This window comes from Leptopilina heterotoma, unplaced genomic scaffold (assembly GCF_015476425.1).
Source record: "Leptopilina heterotoma isolate Lh14 unplaced genomic scaffold, ASM1547642v1 Lhet_18, whole genome shotgun sequence".
Taxonomy (NCBI): domain Eukaryota; kingdom Metazoa; phylum Arthropoda; class Insecta; order Hymenoptera; family Figitidae; genus Leptopilina; species Leptopilina heterotoma.
Genome location: NW_025110896.1, coordinates 919,312 through 939,869, shown reverse-complemented (window position 1 = coordinate 939,869; position 20,558 = coordinate 919,312). Strand labels below are relative to the sequence as shown.

At 24.8% G+C, this 20,558-nt stretch overlaps 1 protein-coding gene across 2 annotated transcripts in view; it reads left to right on the top strand.

The window, feature by feature from the left end:
* Positions 1 to 8,473: 8,473 nt before the first annotated feature.
* Positions 8,474 to 20,558, top strand: part of LOC122499972 — a 50,354-nt gene continuing 38,269 nt past the window's right edge. Inside the window, exon 1 of one of the 2 annotated variants that reach the window (XM_043608584.1) lies at positions 8,474 to 8,720. In XM_043608584.1, coding sequence (XP_043464519.1) covers positions 8,711 to 8,720 — 10 coding nt within the window. In that variant the 5' untranslated portion in view covers positions 8,474 to 8,710. Of the gene's footprint in view, positions 8,721 to 18,218; positions 19,044 to 20,558 lie in introns of those variants that run through there. The other variant, XM_043608583.1, reaches the window with a different exon arrangement.

Genomic DNA, 20,558 nt, shown 5'->3' with positions numbered 1-20,558 from the left:
ACAAATTTTTTTCTCCTGTCAATAATAATGAACATGTTATATATAACATGTTCATTATTATTGACAGGAAAAAAATTGTTAAGTAACTTTTACTATTTTTCGTTTATTCGTAAAGACAAAAAGTGTCAGAGGCATTTCTGCTCATTTCTCCTTTGCAACTTTTCACAATTTTTTGTAAATTTTGCTTCATTCGAAGTAAATTTTGGTGAAAATTAGTAAAATACACTTTCAGTGTATTACAGAAACTCCAACAATAGTAAAAACTACCAGAAAATGAAAAGGCTAAATTTCTTTTTTAAAACTAAAATTACTCTTTAGGTCAAGAAAATTCAATGAAGAATAAAGAATCAAAATTACATTAAAACAAAGAATTTATTGAATTACAAACGAACTTGAGTTGGTTTAAAAAATACAGCACCTTTTATTTAGGAATATTAATAAAACATTTGTTTAATTCAATTTTCAACTTTTATAACAGTTGTATTAGTTTAGAATTTTAGATATCAGTTGTATCAGTAATCAGAATTGATATCAGTAGTATCGATAGTATTGATAGTAGTATTAGTAGTATTGATAGCATTGACAGTACTATTATCGATAGTTGTTTTATTTACACAGATTCCTTCTTGACAGTACTAGAAGAAAAGAAAATTTAAGTAAAATTTATCATAGGTTAAAAAAATGTGAATTGTAAAAATCATTCTTACTCCATTTGAAGAGCAAGGTGAACCGTTTTTAACAGACAAATCTTTAGACTCAAGAAATTCGTAAAGAAAATAATCATCATCATCATAAATATCTTCTTCTTCTGTGGTTTTATTTGGCGATATTACACAATGAACCATGCAATCACCCATCTAAAAAAGTTAAACAATAAAATAATTTAAGGAAACATGTGATGAGAATCAATTTCGGTACCGAACATTGGGAATTTATATTTTTTATATCTATATACTTACACCATAATGTACTATCATTCCATTGTCATTACATAGTTTATCAAATACTTCAAACTAGAAAAGAGAAAAAATCAACTGAAATTTTATCCTTTTTGAAAGAATTATTCCTAATATGCTTTTTAAAATCCTCAAAATCCTCACATGGAATTTTATACAAATATGGATTATATAATTATGGATTTATATAAATTAACAAATTGATTATAAATTTTGTATATTTACCGAATATGTATATGTCAATTGTGCAATGAGTAGAAAATTTAAAATATTCACGTAAATCATTTTCTGTTCATTCACTATAGATTACTTTTTGGAAATTTGATGCAGGACGTTTAAGATACCACGTATGAATAATTTTTTATTTCAAATGCTTCTACATTTTTCAGAAGTATATAAAAAAACAAATATTTTTATCGTAGAATTTTTGAGGAATGCTCAAAGTCTATCATTTTAGGTGGAAAAATAAACATTAATAATTTGAAGGTAGAATACATGTATACAGGTGATTAAATATTAATTGTAATTTTGATAAGTGTTGAAACCGACCTTCGAATGAATTTAATTCTTTTGTGAAAAAAAAATGATTAAAAAAGTAAATGTACATTTCTAAAAAAACATTTATTGTAGAGAAACTAATTAATGCAACTCTGTTTTCCTCCTAAAATAAATTTTTCTTTATCGTATTTCGCTTTAATGTTAATTAGTTTTTCTACAAGAATTTATTAGTAACTATTTTTGTTGAATATTAAAAAATTTTCATCAAAAATTCTGAAAAGATTCATGTATTTTATTTGCTGCAATTCACTTCGTTTGTGAGAGAACTTTCATGACATCTGGACGGCAATCTTTACAACTATTTTGGCGCGAAATTCAAAAGAAAAATTCAAATTTAATTTTGTAGATGTTAAACAAAGTGGAGGGTAATTAGAATTAGAACAGATTTTGTTCAATCATATTCAACGATTGTAAAACTTTTCGATAAATTTTTTTTTTATTTCTTTATTTAAATATTAATTGAATTTTAAATAATTTACCCAGTCGGAAGAATTTTATAGAATTAATTTTCCAACTGAAACGAAACAATTTTTTATCACAACGATTCGTGTTCTCTATTCGCTGCATCTCGTTTGTGAGAGAACTTTCATGACATCTAGGCGGCAATTTAGAGAACTGTTTGGCGCGAAATTCAAAAACGAGAAATTCAATTAATAGTGTATCAATAGTATTTGTTTTTCAACGAACCAAAAAGATTTTCGAATACAAAAATTCTGTCAACTGTCTTTATTAAAGGAAGTATATACATTGTAGAAGTCATCTTTTTTTTATCAAAACTTCATTTTCTTTCTCCTCTCTCTCTCTCTCTCTTATTCTGAAGGTTCATATTTTCTTTTCTTTCCCTTTTTCTAAAGTAAAAATGATGGGCAATTTTTTTTTGCCTCTTAAAAGGCCTATATTGAGAAATGCTAAAAAAAAAGAAGAAGAGAGTCGAGCAATTTGTCAGCGATGGAAGTAATGCTTTCTTCTTTTTACGTGAAAATAAATATGTCGATAATTATTTAAAGACAATCTTCAGAGTCTTCTTGGGAACAAGTCTTGTTACAGAAAACAGAAGTAGATATAGAAAGGAACGACAACGTTGGAAGAAGAAGAAGAAGACAATTCAGGAATGATTCTTATAGTTGGCGAGAGAGATACTTCAAAGTGGACGTGCGCCACAAGAAACTCTTCCTGGAACCTGTTGCTTCTTCGTGCGATTTGTCCTTAGGATCGTTTCTTTGTGATTCAGTTCTTTGGTCTGGTTTCTGTCTCACGTTCCCACGGGAGCGCGGAAACGGAGAAGGTGACCCTTGATGATTTGCTTGTGTATACTCTCTCTCTCTCTCCCTCTCTCTCTTCTTTTCCTCTCTTTCTCTTTTCCCTCTCTTTTCTCTCTCTCTCTTTCTCTCTTTTATTTCTTTCTCTCTCTTTTCTTTTTTCTCTCTCTTTATAATATCCAAATATCTAAACTATATACATATTTGTATAGAGAAGGAAAAGAAAAAAAGGAGAGTAAGAAAGAGAGAGAGAGAGAGAGAGAGAGAGAGAGAGAAAATAAGAATAAGAGAGAGAGAGAAGGAGAAGGAGAGCAAGAGAGAAAGAAATAAAAAACAGAAGAGTAATAGAGAGAGAGAAAAGGAGAGAAAGAGAGAAAGAAACAGAAAAAAGGAGTGTAAGAGAGAGAGAAAAGGAGAGCAAGAGAGTGAGAGAGAAAGAAAAAAAAGAGTAAGAGAGAGAGAGAGAGAGAGTGTATATATTTCCTAACCGTGGATATGACCTCTCCCCGAGTGGACTTTCGGGGGCTCCACCAAAATATTAATATAAGTTATAGCAGCTCGATAGTTTTCTGGGAAGATGGAACAGAGAGCCCAAATGTAGCAACAATGGCTGTCGCACCACGGGAGGCCAGACCGGAGATTTGCTCGGGATAGAGCGAGTTTGACAACGCGATCGCACACAGCATCCTGCGCCCAGGTCCAGCAGATCTCAGATAAGGACACGTTTGAGAGAACCGACGAATTCCACTATATATATATATATGTATATGCCCCAATAGGGCCCCCTTCCTTTCGCACGCATTTCCTTATGTATTATAATACCTTTTCTGAATAACATTTTGAGAAATTCGATTTCACGATTTCTTGCGCGTTCCCCTTGTTCTATAAACTCTCAGCGCCACAACCATTCAGAAAAAAAAAATAAAACCAAAAAGTCAATCGGCTTAAAAAATGTTAATTTTGTTTAGAAAGAGAGAGAATATAATCTTTTTATAGAAAAATGGCAATTATTTCAAATAAGATGTAAATTATTTCAGATTTTGTCTTTTTAGTGTGTAATTTTCAGAAAGTATTTCTTAATAAATGGCACTTTTGGTAATTACCAAAAGTGCCATTTATTAAGAAATATTTTCCGAAAATTACAGTATTATTAGTATTTCTCAATAAATGGCACTTTTGGTAATTACCAAAAGTGCCATTTGTTAAGAAATATTTTCCGAAAATTACAGTATTATTAGTATTTCTCAATAAATGGCACTTTTGGTAATTACCAGAAGTGCCATTTATTAAGAAATATTTTACGAAAATTACACACTAAAAACAATAAGAAATATTTTTAGATTTTGTTTCAGACTTTGTTTTTGCTGTGTAATTTTTAGAAAATATTTCTTAGTAAATGGAACTTTTGTACCATTTATTATAAATGGTACTTATATTAATAAATGGTACTTTTGTACCATTCAGTAAGTACTATTTATTAAGAAATATTTTCTAAAAATTACATAGCAAAAGCAAAGTCTGAAACAAAATCTAAAAATACTTCTTAAAAAATGGTACTTTTGGTAAATACCAGAAGTACCATTAATTTTCATTTTACTATTTTTTGTTTTATTAAGAACTATTTTCAGATTTTATTTAAAATTTTGTTTTTACTGTCTAGTTGTCAGAAAATATTGCCTAAGAAAAATGGAACTTTTGTACCATTTATTACAAATGGTACAAATGGTACCATTTAGTAAGTACTATTTATTGAGAAATATTTTCTGAAAATTACATAGCAAAATCAAAGTCTGAAACAAAATCAAAAAAATATTTCTTAATAAATGGTACCTACTTTTTGTATTTACCAAAAGTGCCATTTATTAAGAAATATTTTCCGAAAATTACACAGTAAAAACAAAGTCTGATACCATTTACATCTAAATTAAAATCGTTGCCATTTTTCGATGAAAGATGGTATTAAGAAATATTTTCTAATAATAACACGCAGCAAAAACAAAGTCTGAAAAAAAAATCAGAAAATATTTCTTAAAAAATGGTACTTTTGATATTTGTCAAAATATCAAGTAAAGTACCATTTATTAAGAAACATTTTCTGAAAATGACACAGAAAACATTTCAACATTTTCTAGGGGGAACATAGTCAGGGTTGGACCACCTTTTGTACTTTGTTTATAACTCTTTTTAAACTACAAATGTATTCTGCTATCTAGAAAAAGTTCCTAATGCAATAAATTAATAATAAATCTTCTTATTATAATAACATAAACAAAAAAATTTTTAGTCAAAATTTGTAAAAAAAAAAAAAATTAAAAATTATTGAATAACTTTAAGCTAAACTCATGAAAATGACTTCTTGGGGGTTTTTGTTTCAAATTCTGGGGTCGCTAGTTTCGAATCTGAAGTCAGATTTCAAAAATTCAAAATGGCGGATGCAATATGGCGGAATATTATTTTAATTTGCTTGAAACTATGGTTACAATTTTGATTTTTGTAAAATTTTTTTAAAATAATGGTCTATAATTAAGTATTAAATGTTTTTATAAATAGTATTTACCAATAAAAATATTTTTTTACGATATTTTTATTATTTTCGTGCAAGAAAAATTTTGTTTTCCTTCAAAAAATATAAAATAAAATTTTAAAAATTATTCTCGATTCAAAAAGTATAAAAATAAACTAAATACAATTATCCTTTGATCAAAAAGTACAAAAATAAATTCCACTTGTCCAAAATAAGTTTTGGAAAACTTTTTAGAAAGTAAAAAAAATAAAAAAAAAATTCTAGCAAATTGTATTGAAAATATATTGCAATGAGCAAAAATACAATAAAAATTGTTAATTGTTAAGAATAAATTTATGCAAAAAAGAGACAAAAAAAAGTAATAATAATTAATACTTGAGGAAATAAATTCTGTATAAAAATAATTTCTTTATAATTGTTTTCCTGGATATTTGTTGCGCGCGATTAATCCTTTGACTTTCGATTCGCATTTTCGAGTATTTCGACTTGTAATTCGTGTTTCGAGAGTTTCTCTAAACATTTATTTTTTTTTTTTAGGGAGAAAGGAAAAAAACATTCATTACCTGATGTCAACAAAATAATTTTATCTCCTCTTTTTCTCTATATCATTATATCTCGAGTTTCATTTGTTTCAAATTATTGCAGTTTTGTTACTGTCGTATTTTTATTCCTTCTTGTATTGTTAGTTTTATACTCGTTTGGAGAAAAATCGTTAATTTCGATTCTACGAATATTCAGACATTTTAATGAAATTGTTTCTTGACAATCATTTTATTATTATTATTATAATTATTATTATTGTTTTATTAATATAATTATTACTATTTTTAAAATTTTTTAATTGTTATTGTTCCAAATATTATTACAATTTTTACTATTATTATCACTATTATTATTATTATTATTATTATTATTATTATTATTATTATTATTATTATTTTTATTTTTATCACTATAATTATTATTGCTATTATTATTATTTCTATTATTACAATTATTACTCTTTTTATTACTACTACACTGAAAAAAAATTTATTTCAATTAAATAAAAATTATTTGATTCAATTAAATATTTATTAGATCATAGACAAGTAATGGGTGTTTTTTTTGCGTAAGGAATTTTGGAAAATCTGCAAAAAGATTTTTGTTATTATTATTATTATTATTATTATTATTATTATTATTATTATTATTATTTAAATTAATCTTATTCTAGGTCGGTAAAATTTGTCGTCGACACTTTTTCTTATCTCCATCAAGTAATATGATTAATATTTACTCAGTTTGGTATATAAATTTATCATAACGAGAAATTACAGAATTCGCATTACATAATAATTTATGTGTATATAATATAAAATTCGAGATTCATTGACAGTGTGCGAATATCAGGAACATGTTTCTCACAAACGTAAACGTGTATATACTATATAGTCAAATAAGGACTGATAGCGTGTGATATTATATAAAGAGCATTTGTCGCAAAAGATATGACACACTGGCTAGAAATGTCCATTTCCGAGATGATTGATATTAGAATTATTAGTCATAGCATTTTATTTCGCTATATATAAATTCAAGTACCCAATGTCTCTTTAGCATCTAATTGATTACAATTTGAATTTTTTTTCTCGTTCACATGTCAGGCACTCACTCACTGCGCCGGAAGTGTTGGTCGAAAATTAATGTAATCAGTAAAGAAAAATATGAGACAATTAACATTTTATCAGAGGAAAGTGGGGAAAAATACTCTCACTGGAAATTGGATTTTTGGGGTTTTAATTTGCTAATTGTAAATTTATTAATTGTGGATTTTTAATTTCGAGATTCTTCATTTTCCCTAATTTTCCAATTGTAAGTTTTTTAACTGCAAACTTCTTAATTGCAACATTCCTATTTGCAAGTTTTCTAATTGTGAATTTTTCAATTGTACATTTTCCAATTGTAAATTTTGCAAATGTAAATTTCCTAATTGCATAAATTTCCTGAAGGCAAACATCCAAATTGTAGGTTTCGTAATTGCAAACTTTCTTATTGTAAATTATTTGATTGTAAATTTTCTAATTGTAAATTCCCTAATTGCACATTTTTAAATAGCAAATTTTGTAATTGCAAATTTTCCAATTGCAAATTTTCTAATTCAAATAAATTTTGTAATTTCAAGTTTCCAAATAGCAAATTTTCCAATTCCAAGTTTCATAATTTCAAACTTCCTAATTCATGAATTCTTAATTGCAAGTTCCTTAACTGCAAGATTTTTAACTCAAATGTTTCCAATTTGCATTGAGTTTATAAATTTTCTTAATTGAAAGTTTTCTTATTCAAAATTTCACAACTGCAAATTTCCTAATTGCAAATATTTGAAAAATTGCAAGTTTCCCAATTGCAAACTGCGTAATCCAAAACTTCCAAATTGCAAGTTTCTTAATTCAAAAATTTTAAATTGCATTGAGTTTAAAAATATTTAATTTCCTGAATTGCAAACCTTCTTATTGAAAATTTCTCAACTGCGAATTTTCTAATTGCAAATATTGCAATTGCAAACTTTTTAATTCAAAACTTTCCAATTGCAAGTGCGTTAACTTCAACTTCCTTAATTCAAATTTTCCCAATTGCATCGAGTGAATTAGAAATTTCCCTGATTGCAAACTTTCTAATTAAAAATTTTTCAAGTGCAAGACACTATAAAAGCAAATTACCCAATTGTAAAATTGTCATTTGTGAAATTGCCAGTTGCAAATTTTCCAATTGCAATTTTCCCAATTGTCAATTTCCCAATAGTTACTTTCGGAAAAAAATTCCAAATTCAATCAAAAAATCCCCAAATATGTATTTAAACGATATCGAAATACTAGTTCGCAAAAAAAAAAAAAAAAATCAGGAAGGAAGGAAATAGAAAGCGATGAGTCGTCAAGTTAAAATAAATGATTATTTTATTATAACAAGAAATGTGTGTCAATTTGACTCCTGTATATATATATATTGGACGCGTGGCACCTTTTCGGGCACATTCTTTCTAGTTGACAAGGTGCAAAATGGTTTCTGGGAAACGGCGTCGACCACGTGTTAAACGTTGATCACCGGTGGTCTGCCGATGTGATCGCCCACAATGTAGTTATAAACTCGTGTGCCCCTGGGAAGTCTCATTCTATTCTATTCATTGATTTAAAGAGGGCGCGAATTATATTCACTTTCAACAGTTTCTTCGATTGACCCTATTCGTGACAATCAGTTTATACAATATATTTACGTTTTTATGTACTTGTAAATAACAATTCTGATTTTCCGATAATAAAACACACAGTGAGTGCAACTTCTCTGACATCATTATTTAGTATTTACAGTGTGGACAGAGTGGAGAAATAGTGATTTATATTGGAAGATTGGAACTGGAATTATTGTCTACTTGGAAGATGCAAATTGGTAAGTTTACTCGCTTCTGTTCTATTTTCATAATGTAAATTCGTTTCTATATCAATTATCTGCTAAATATTGTGGATAGAAATTTATTTTTTTAATATTTAATTATTTTTTATAGATATTAATTATTTACATATTATTAATATTAATATACTATTACTGAATTTTATATTACTTTATTTTATTTTAAAATATTAATGAATTTCTCTATTTTGAATTTTGCGCCAAAAAAGTTGTTTAAATTCCCGCCTAGGGGGCATGAAAATCCTCTCATAAACGAAGTAAAGTAAATTTATTGTCAAATGAATTATATAGAATTCTTCCCACTGGGTAAATTATTTATAATCTAACTAATATTTAATTGAAGAGAATTAAATATTCAGTTAAAGTAAATGAAATACTTAAATTAATTCAATATTTAACTAAATTGAATTATTAAATAAATACCCTTTTTTAGATGTAGAACAATTTATTTTTATTAAATCTTTTGATTAAAATTGCTCCACCTACGATCGCCAAGGTCACCGATAGATGTCAGTTCAATTGATAAAATCAGAGCCACCTAGTGGCGACCTTGGCGTTCTCAAGTGGAGAAATTAAAACACCATTTTATTCCTGAAAAAATGATTTATAATTAATAAAAGGCAAAATTTTAATTATGAGAATATTTTGAATTGTGTTTTTAATCCAAATTTTTAAAAATAACAAATTATTTAAACTATATTTAATATTTTTATTTTTGTAGTATTTTGTAATTTTTAATTCGTTATTTTTAGTTTAATAATTTTTTTTTTTATAAAGTACTTACTAATAAAAGCCCTTGATAAGATATTAAGACAACAAACTTTTATTTAAAGTATTTTGTATTTTTGTAGTATTCTGCAATTTACAGTTTTAATTTTGTAATTTTTAATTGGAACTTTCAAAATTGCATTTTGTAATTTTTAATTGGACCTTTCAAAATTGCATTTTGTAATTTTTAATTTAAATTATTAACATATGTATTTTGTAATTTATAATTTTTATTTGAAATTTTCAAAATTGTATTTTATAATTTGTAATTCGTAATTTTGAAATTTTTCAATTCCTAATTCATAATTTTCAATTTAAATTATTAATTTGTAATTCTTAACTTTCGTATTTTGTCATTTTTAATTTTTATTTGGAACTTTCGAATTCTATTTTGTAATTTTTCATTTGCAATTAGCAATTTTGTAATTCCTAATTCGTAATTTTTAATTTAAATTATTGATTTGTAATTCCAAATTCCTAATTTTTAATTTAAATTCTTATTTTGCAATTATTAACATTTGTATTTTGTAATTTTTATTTGGAATTTTCAAAATTGTATTTTATAATTTTTTAAGTATATTTTGTAATTTTACAATTTCTAATTCATAATTTTCAATTTAAATTATTAATTTTTAATTCTTAACTTTTGGATTTTGTTATTTTTAATTTTTAATTGGAACTTTCAAAATGTATTTTGTTATTTTTTATTTGTAATTAGTAATTTTGTAATTTCTAATTCGTAATTTTTAATTGTAATTATTAATTTGTAATTCTTAACTTTTATATTTTATCATTTTTCATTTTTATTTGGAACTTTCGTATTTTATTTTGTAATTTTTTATTTGTAATTAGTACCTAATTCTGCAATTCCTAAATCGTAATTTTTAATATAAATTATTGATTTGTAATTTCTCATTCCTAATTTTTAATTTAAATTCCTAATTTGCAATTATTAACTTTTGTATTTTGTAATTTTTATTTGGAATTTTGAAAATTGTATTTTATAATTTTTTAATGATATTTTAATGTAATTGTACAATTCCTAATTCGTAATTTTCAATTTAAATTATTAATTTTGTAATTAATAACTTTTGTATTTTGTCATTTTTAACTTTTATTTGGAACTTTCGAATTCTATTTTTTAATTTTTAATTAATTCCTAAATCGTAATTTTGTATTTAAATTATTAATTTGTAATTCCAAATTCCTAATTCCGAATTTTTAATTTTAATTCCTAATTTGCAATTATTAACTTTTGTATTTTGTAATTTTTATTTGGAATTTTCAAAATTGTATTTTATAATTTTTTAATTTTACAATTCTTAATTCGCAATTTTTAATTTAAATTATTAATTTGTAATTCCTAATTCCTAATTCATAATTTTTAATTTAAATTCTTAATTTGCAATTATTAACATTTGTATTTTGTAATTTTTATTTGCAATTTTAAAAATTGTATTTTATAATTTTTTAAATATATTTTGTAATTTTGCAATTCCAAATTCGTAATTTTAAATTTAAATTATTAATTTGTAATTCATAATTTCAGAATGTATTTAAATAATTAAATTCTGGTAAACATTCGGTAATTAAAATAATTTAATTAATATTTAAATAAAGAAAGAAAAAATAGTAAAAATTGACAGAAAACAGAAAAAGGCGTAAGGCTTTTTCTTTTTTCTGTCAGTTTTTACTATTTTCAGAGTAAATTTAATGAAATTAAATATTTAACTAAATTAAATTATTAACTAAATACCCTTTTTTTAGCTGTAAAACAATTTTTTTACCTAATTTACTTATTTAAATTTAAATTATTTTTAATTAGCACCTTTTGCCTGTTTACAATTGCGAATTTATGCTTATCGTTAACTCCTGAGTCATAATCTCAAAGATTATATTTTCTCTCCAAAAAAAAGTAAAAATAAAAAATCAGTAATCAATTATTACTCACCGAATTTATGTATATATACAAATTTCTAAAAATACAATTAAATCATTTAAATCAAGATGCTAAAGATTGGATTATTTAATATCAATATAATCAAATTTATTACTCATCGCAATGTCGAAAAGATATTGTATATAAAAAAAAAGATTGCAATCGAATGAAAATAAAAATATGATTTGTTACAAAAAGGATGAAAAAAAAAATGATAAACATCGCGGAGAGTTGAATGATTTGAAGAAGATCGAAAGTATAAGAATTGGAATGTTTATCTTGATTCGGAAGATATATATTGTTCATCGAGATATGAATATCAGCAAGTAGCGTGTGCGCTCGTTGAAGGATAGGCGCCATCAAGGTGAATCAAGGTCTTAAGTTACCAGCAAGCTCAGGTTCGTTTTTTAGATAGGTCACCGTAATATGTTAATGTCTCGTAATTTAATTCTCCCATAAGAATAATTTTTATAACACAAGAAGAAAAAGAAGAGGAGAGTTGACTGTGTTTTTTCTTTTTTCCCCTCCCCTTCTAAGTTTCTATTCTCAAAAATCAAGTGATGTGTCATTCGGCAGAAAATTGTATAAAACTCTCTGAATGTCTCCCATGTCTCTCTCTCTCTCTCGGCGAGAATAGCATTTTATTTCTCATCCTCTAAGAGAACAAAAGAGATAAGAGGAAAAAAAATGATTCATAACTTTTTTTTTTTGAAACAGTGAGAGAGAGAGAAATTATTTTATCTTCTGATCGATTTTTGATTTATTGTGATCTATATCGATTATGTGTCGAAAGCAATTGATCTAACTGAATTTTAACCAAAATTCGGCTATTTGGAAATAAAGAGGAAGATTCATTCAAAAAAAAAAAAAGAGGGGAGGAGGAGAGGGCTCTCGACCACCCGGACTTGTTCATCGCACTTCTCGACACGTTTAAAGCGAAACAGGATTATAGAAAAAGGACAATAAAAATACAAAATCGTTTCAGTAACTCGAGATATCGTGTGTAAACAGCAAGAAAAAATCCTTCATCCTTTTCATGGTGGTGTGTCGCGAAATTGATTTTAGAATTTTGACAGTTGTTTCAGCTTTAGATAATGTTAAAGAGCACTTTTTTGGTGTGTCTCTCTCTTTCTCTTCTTTTGTCTCACTCTTATTTTTCCTTCAACCAGAGATAAATTTTTATTTACAAATATTATTTGTTTCAATTAAATAAAAGCATCTCGCAAAAAAAACCTTTGTCTAGAATAATCTCTACATTCGAATTAGTAAAAATGTTTACTAATTTACTAATAAATAGTAGGTACTTTCTACTAATTTACTAATAAATAATACTTTCTACTAATTTATTAGTAACATTAACTAATAAATAGTAATTTCTACCAATTTAATAGTAATTGCAAATAATTTATTACTAAAATTTCCAAATTAAAAAAAAAAAGTCAGTCACTAATTCAAATTAGTAAACATTGATACTAATTAAAATTTAGAGAGTAGCTATCAATTTTTCTTTACTAACAAAATTTTTAGTTGTTTCTATTAAAACTTTCGCAGACTAAAAAAAATTGAAAACTATACAAAATATGTCAAATTAAAGTAAATTAAAAATTGAAAGACGTTTATATTAATTGTCAATCTCTCTAAATTTAATCAAATTTAGAGAGTTTGACAATTAATTTTATAATCGTAAATAATTATAGAATTACGAAATTTGACGAATATTTTGAGATTCAATATGGAGACGCTACTCTCCACCTACGAACGTCAAGGTCGCCGCTAGATGGCAATTTAATTCCTTCCTGGAATTTTTCCTGACACCTGGTGGCGACCTTGGCGTTCTCAAGTGGCAAAATTAAGCCACAATTTTATTCCTCAAAAACTTTTTTTATAATTAATAAAATAAATAAATTTTATTGTGAGAATAATTTAAAGTTTGTTTTTAGTGCACAATTTTAACTCTGTTTTTTTGAAACACGATACTAATTATTAGTAAACAAATATTGTTCGACTATTTCCAAACATTACGAACTTTTTATAACATATTTGAAGCCATTTTTTATTTTTAAATTCAGTTCGAGGCCTGATTTTTATTTGGAACTTTCAATTTGTACTTTGCAAATTTATTTTTACTTTGTAATTTTGCAATTTAAGAATTGCAATAAATTATAAATTAAAATTAAATTTTTAATTTAAATTCTTAATTTCTAATTAAGAATTTTTTAATTTTTGATTTTTGATTTTTAATTCTTAATTTGAAATTATTAATTTAAAATTTTTAATTAGTATTTTTTAATTTGTAATTTTTAATTAAAACTTTCGAAAAATGTATTTTGAAATTTTTTTAAAATGAATTTTGTAATTTTGCAATTCTTAATTCGTAGTTTTTAATTTTAATTATTAATTTGTAATTATAAACTTTCGTATTTTGTATTTTTTAATTTTTATTTGAAACTTTAAAATTGTATTTTGTAATTTTTCAGTCTTAATTTTCAACTTAAGTTATTAATTTGTAATTATTGAATGTTGTGTTTTTTAATTTTTATTTGGAAATTTCAAAATTGAATTTTGTAATTTAGTAATTTTGCAATTCCTTATTCGTAGTTTTTAATTTAAATTATTAAATTTTAATTATTAACTTTTTATTTTGTGATTTTTATTTGTTTTTAATTATTTTGTAATTTTTAATTCTTAATATTCAATTAAAGTTATTAATTTGTAATTACTAACTTTTAAATTATAAAATTGTAATTTCAGTTATGAAATGAATTTTATAAAAAAACAGAAAAAGGCGTAAGCCTTTTTCTGTTTTCTGTCAGTTTTTACTATTTTCGGAGTAAATTTCGCAAAATTACCAAATTATAAAATTTGGTAAATTGCAAAATTAGGAAAAATTCGATTCAGATTAAAAATAAAATTACTATTAAATCAATTTTTAATAGTATTATTTTATTTACTAAGTTTTTACAGAATTAACAACCTGCGAACGCCAAGGTCACCGCTAGATGGCAATACAGTTGACAAAATCAGATTCCTCGCCACCTAGTGGCAATCTTGGCGTTCTCAAGTGGAGAAATAAAAAACAGATATATTCAGAAATATTCTAAAAAATCCATTAGCTTAAAAAGAAATTCGTTTTCAAAAAATTTGTCCATCGTCCAGAGCTTAAATAATAATTGAACAAATACCGTTCTAATTCTAATTATTCTCCACTTTAATTAATTCAAACATAAATTTTTGTCAACATTGTAGGTGGCCGACCTCTTATTTGACAAAGATAACCAAACGAGAATGACACTTTTCCTCATTTTTGTCATAAAACTGCGTCTCTATAATCGGTCAAAAAAAAGTAATGACACAAAATGTTTATCTCCCACAATCTTAATATCTTTAATACCAAATTCTTTTTTTTTTCTTTTGCAAAAAGACAATATTGAAAAAGACAATATTGTTCTCTCCTTTTTTTATTACAATTCTCATTTTTCTTGACGAGAAAAAAAAAACTCGGAATTATCAATAAAATAATTGCTTTTTACTACATAGATTTTGACATAAAACTTATTATTGAATGATTTTCGAGGTCGGAAATAACATGAAAATTAGAAACAGAAAAGAAAGAAGTGTGTCGCACTATCTATAACAATTATTAAGGAATGATTCTAGCGAGTCGTAAAATTAATGATCCATTGAGCAACCGGATGTTCGTTTGGAATCTGGAGCTCCGTGTGCGATTGCGTGGAAAATCAGAGGACATTGCTGGCAAATCTCGAGTTGTGTCTGCGATACTAATAAGTTAGTATATAAATACACTTCGAGAGAGCGTTTTCCAATTCTTAGAATTTGCGGTGAAAAAAAAAATCTTTATAAATTGCAGCAATTGAATCTTGATTTTAGAAAAAAATTTTTACTGGAAAAAAAATATTTAATTTTACTTCCGTTTTTGGCGAAAATTTTTAGAGAATTCCGATCTCAATTTTGATAGGGTTGAAAAGAAGGGTGAAAAAAGGGGGATTTAAATAAGATGGTATTGGTCTTTTGTTGAGTGGAGGAGATGAAAAGTGAAAAACGACATTGAATGATAAGAAAGACTGATAATAAACGTGACGGATATAGCATTGTCAATAGATAGCTTAATTTCGGTCACGGAATTATTTCACACATTGACTTAACATACTGTCAGGATATTTCCATCGAAATCGATTAGAATTTATATTGCATATTGCGGTTCGATGAAATCAATTGAAAATACATTTTTAATCCACAAAAATTCGCAGCGTGCGTTGCTCAATAGGGTTTGGCGTTTTACTTTTAGAGTAAATGGGAAAAAAAGTTTTACACTACTTGGAAATTTTTTCGTGATAAAATTTTTTTAATACCTGAAGGAATAATTCAGTTGAAATCTATCAAATTTATTTGACTAAAAAACTAAGTAAAAAAATAAATAAACAAAAAAACGAAATGAAAAAAATAAAATTTATTTAAACTAAGTAAAATTTCTTTGAACTAAGTAAAGTTTATTTTTAGTGAATAAAATATTTTTGAATTAAATATAATTTGTTTCAACCGAGGAAAATTTATTTGAACTAAGGAAAATTTATTTGAACCAAGGAAAATTTATTTGAACCAAGGAAAATTTATTTGAACCAAGGAAAATTTATTTGAACTAAGTAAAGTTAATTTTAATTAAATAAAATATTTTTGGAACTAAATATAATTTGTTTCAATCAAGGAAAATTGATTTCAACTTAAAAACAATTATTTTTACGATAGGAAAATATATTTTAACCAAAATATAAATTTTGGCGAGTCAAAAAAAAAAAAATTTCTCCAAATTAAATAAAAGAATCCCTGTGTGTAGAAATCTTATACTTTTTACAGTACTCTTGATAAAATCTTCTGACTTTTTCTCCCAATTTTCCAGACCAATTTTAATTTCCTCTACTTTTCCTGACTTTGAGTCGGAAATTTTTTTACAGAAGTTTATTAAAATTATTCTAGACAGTAAACTTATAAAAATCTAGTAAAAATTCTGTAGAATTTCACGGAATTTCTATTTGATATCTAGTAAATATTTCAATTTGTTATTGTAAATTAATTCTAAATAAATATTATCGAAATTTTTTAATAACTTTTTGTAGTCATTATTGACTTTGACGTTTAAAAATACAGATGATGTTTGTTATCAAAAGTGCAGTAATCTCTTTTAAATATACACTGAAAAGAAAATTTATTTGACTCAAATAAAGAATTACTTGTCTATTTGTTAAATAAATATTTATTTGCGTCAAATAATTTTAAATTGTCCTAAATAATTTTTATTCAAGTGAAATATTATTTTAAAAAAATTTTTTAAATAAAATAGTAAAAAAATTGATTTAAATACTGGAATTATGGATTCAACGACAATTTAATTGATTTAGATAAAATTTATTTAATTCAAGTAAATATTTATTTGATAATAGACAAGTAATTGGTTAATTGAATGAAATAAATTTTTTTCAGGGTATTTGCAAATTTTAATAAAATATATTTCCAGTTATTTAAAAAAACTACAGAAATTAAAATTAAAAAATCATTAAATTGAAGATGTTTAATTAAACGAAATTTGTTATTTCTTCTTTAAATTCAAATTTTTTTATAATAATATTGGTTCACATGTAAAAAAGTAAATTATTAACATTCCAAATGCTTGATTTTGTCACAGAGGATTTTTCATCAGTGAGTAATTTTCAAAATATTTTTATAATGTCAAAAAAAATTTCGTTCATTTAAATAGTCAGAACTTACAAATAATAAATTAATATTTAAACTCAGAAAAATTTTTTCTTAATTCAAGAAAATTAGTTTATTATACTCGTTTTGTTTCATTCTATAAATAAATTTTCACTTTTAAACAAAGTATTGTTTTTTGATTTAAAAAGAAAATTTTTTTTTTGATTTAAACCAATTTTCTTTTATTTAAACAAATTTTCTTTGATCTAAACAAATTTTCTTTGATTTTAAACGAATTTTCTTTAAATCCAAAAAATTTGACCTTAAAGTCAAAAAAATTTTTTCATTCAAACAACGTCAAAAAAAATATTACTTTCGAAAATTTAATTTAAAATTAAGGAAAAGTTTCTTTCAAACAAATAAATTTTATTTTTGAATCAAAGAAAAATTAATTATAAATTATAAATTATTTTTCGATCAAAGAAAAATTCATTTTCAATCGAAGAAACAAAGTAAAGTAAATAATTTCTTTAAATAAAATAAAATAATTAAATTATAAATAAAAAAGTGAGTTATTAATTAATTAATTAAAATAAAAAAAAAACATTTGAAGAAGAAGAAAATAAATTTTGTTCATTTGAACTTACAGAACTTTAGGATCATCAAATGGTGTTTGAATCAAATACCGAAATTATTGATTCAAATATAATTTATTTGCCCTGTTTAAAAAATTATTTGAATCAAGTAAATATTTATTTGATAATAGACAATATCTATTTAATGCACCAGACAAGATTATTTGGATCAAATAAATTTTTTTCCATCAGTCTACAGTGAAGAAAAAATAAAAACAAAAAAATATAAAATAATTTACCTAACTATTTTCAAATAAATAATAGAATAAATATTTTTCGCAAATTCGATAATTTTTCGTCAAAAAAAAAAAAAAAAAAAAAAAAAAAAGTCAATTGACGATTGGACGCTAACCCTCTCGGGTGTATATAAATATATATTGAGAAGTGTATCAGAAGGCAAAGCACGCAGTGAGTTTAATGATACATGTAATGAAATCGCGTTGCCCGGGGGTCGAGCCCGTACCCCCACGCGTGAGGGTAAAAGCAGAGTGGGGAGTTTGTGGTGGTGCCCGGGTAAAAAGATAGAGGTGGGACCGAGGCGTGAGTGAGTGAGTGAGTGAATAGTGAGTCCCGACCAAGTGAGTAAGACCCACTCAGCAGTGTCTCAGTCACAACGAGATCGGCAAGCTGAATGGTCAAATATCGCGTGTCTGGTCGTGCTGAAAATATTATTTTTTCGAGAAAAATACAAAAAAGACCACTACAAAAAACCACCCTTAAAATTCCCCAAAAATTCTCTTTTACCCCCTTACCCCTTTTCACAATATTTTAATAAATTTCAAAAAAAAATATTTTTTCCCCTTTTTTTTTAATTATAAATTGAGACCTTTTTTTCGCATGTAATCGGTTTGGACGAATGTCACTCACAATTGTTGGTGTGAACGACCCTTTAACTTGGAGGACAATGAGAAAAGGGATGAAAATTAAATTTTCAATGAAAAATGAAAAATTGAAGGAAATGTTAATTGAACTGGGACAATGTGGAGAAATCTGGTGCTGTCTCGAACTATCATAATAAGGAACTGTTAACAGTAGAAAAAAATAAAATAAGTGAAAAATTGGATTTTACTTCGCGATTTAAAAAAAAAAAATATTGAAAAATAGAACTTCCTGAAGTAACCGGAAGTGCGTGAGTGGATGCAAGGAAGCTGTATCGTCGGGAGAAGTCGAGGAGTCTCCTACCGGAGGAAGAGGAAGAGATGATCTTCGGGCTGCTGGTGGCTGGAGCGATTGCCCTTGCCACTCTAAGGCGGTGTGTGTACATTGTTAAGTTTCATTTGTTAATTATTAACATAATTTTTAGTGCTCATTAACTAATTCCTCTTCATTTTTTTTCAAATCTTTTTCTGTATTTTTTGTCATTTTTTTTGTCATCAATTTATTGTCATCATTTTATTGTCATCAATTTTCCTATTCACTACTTTGATTTATCATTATGCAAATAATTATTCTTTTTAATCTTTATTCATAATAATTTAATAATTATTCATTAAATCTTTTTTCGCAAATCATTATTTTTCACATCTGTTTTTTTTTTTGAAATTTTAAAAAAGTTTTTATTAATTGAAATTTCGAAAATTCAATTTAAAACATATTTTCGTTTTAAAAAGGAGATTTCTTTTTTCACAACTCATTATTTTTCACTTTTTTTCTGAAATTTCAGAAAATTTTCTTTAATTTTCAATCAATTAATTAAAAATTAAAAAAATGTAATTTAAAATGAATTTTCGATTTAAAAAAACATTTCTTTTTTCGCAACTCATTTCACTGTTGCTCTCTTCTAAAATATCAGAAAATTTTCTATTATTTAAAATTTTTAAAAGTCCAATTCAAAGGGAAATTTCAATGAAAAATAATTTAAACTAAAAAGAAATGTCAATTTTAAACAATTTTCGATTTAAAAAAGTTTTCGTTTTCGAAGGAAATTTTAATTTTAAAAAAGTGTCAATAACAGGAAATTTCAATTAAAAGAAGCAAATTTTTAATTTTAAATATAGTAATTAAAAATTTAAATAATACCTACCTAAATAAAATTATTATAATAAAATTAGCGACACTTTGACATCTTGTTGTCTAAATTACTAAACAATCTAAAAAATCCGAAGGTTCAAATTAGCGAATTAATTTAATTTCTTTTTTTGAATTAATTAATTATTCAATGTTTATTTATTTATTTATTTATTTAACATAAAGGCGCTACTCTTAAAATTTGAAATCGTAAAAATTTTGACTAATTTGAGTTAGTGAATGAATTTTTGCTTTTGAATTAATTAATTACTATTTATTAGTTAATTTTACTACTATTACTACTACTAGTTTATTAGTGAAATTTACTAATTCTAATTCTAAAGCAAAAAGTAAGTCAATAATTCAAATTAGTGATTACTATTTATTAGTTAAAATTTACTAATTTACTAATAAAATATGTCAATAATTCAAATTAGAAATATCTATTTATTAGTTAAAATTTACTACTACTAACTACTAATTTAAAGTCAAATTTACACGCACTACTGATTTATTTGTAAAATTTACAAATTCAAAAGCAAAATAATAAGTCAATAGTTCAAAATAGAAATTAGCTTTTATTAATTAAAATTTACTAGTACTACTAATTTATTAGTAAAATTTACTAAATCAAAAGCAAAAATTTTATCACTAATTCAAATTAATGAACTTTTTTAATAATTCAAATTTAAAGAGTAAAATTTTACATTTTTTAACAAAAATTACTTGAAAGTAATTAACGCTGATACATAAACTAAAAAT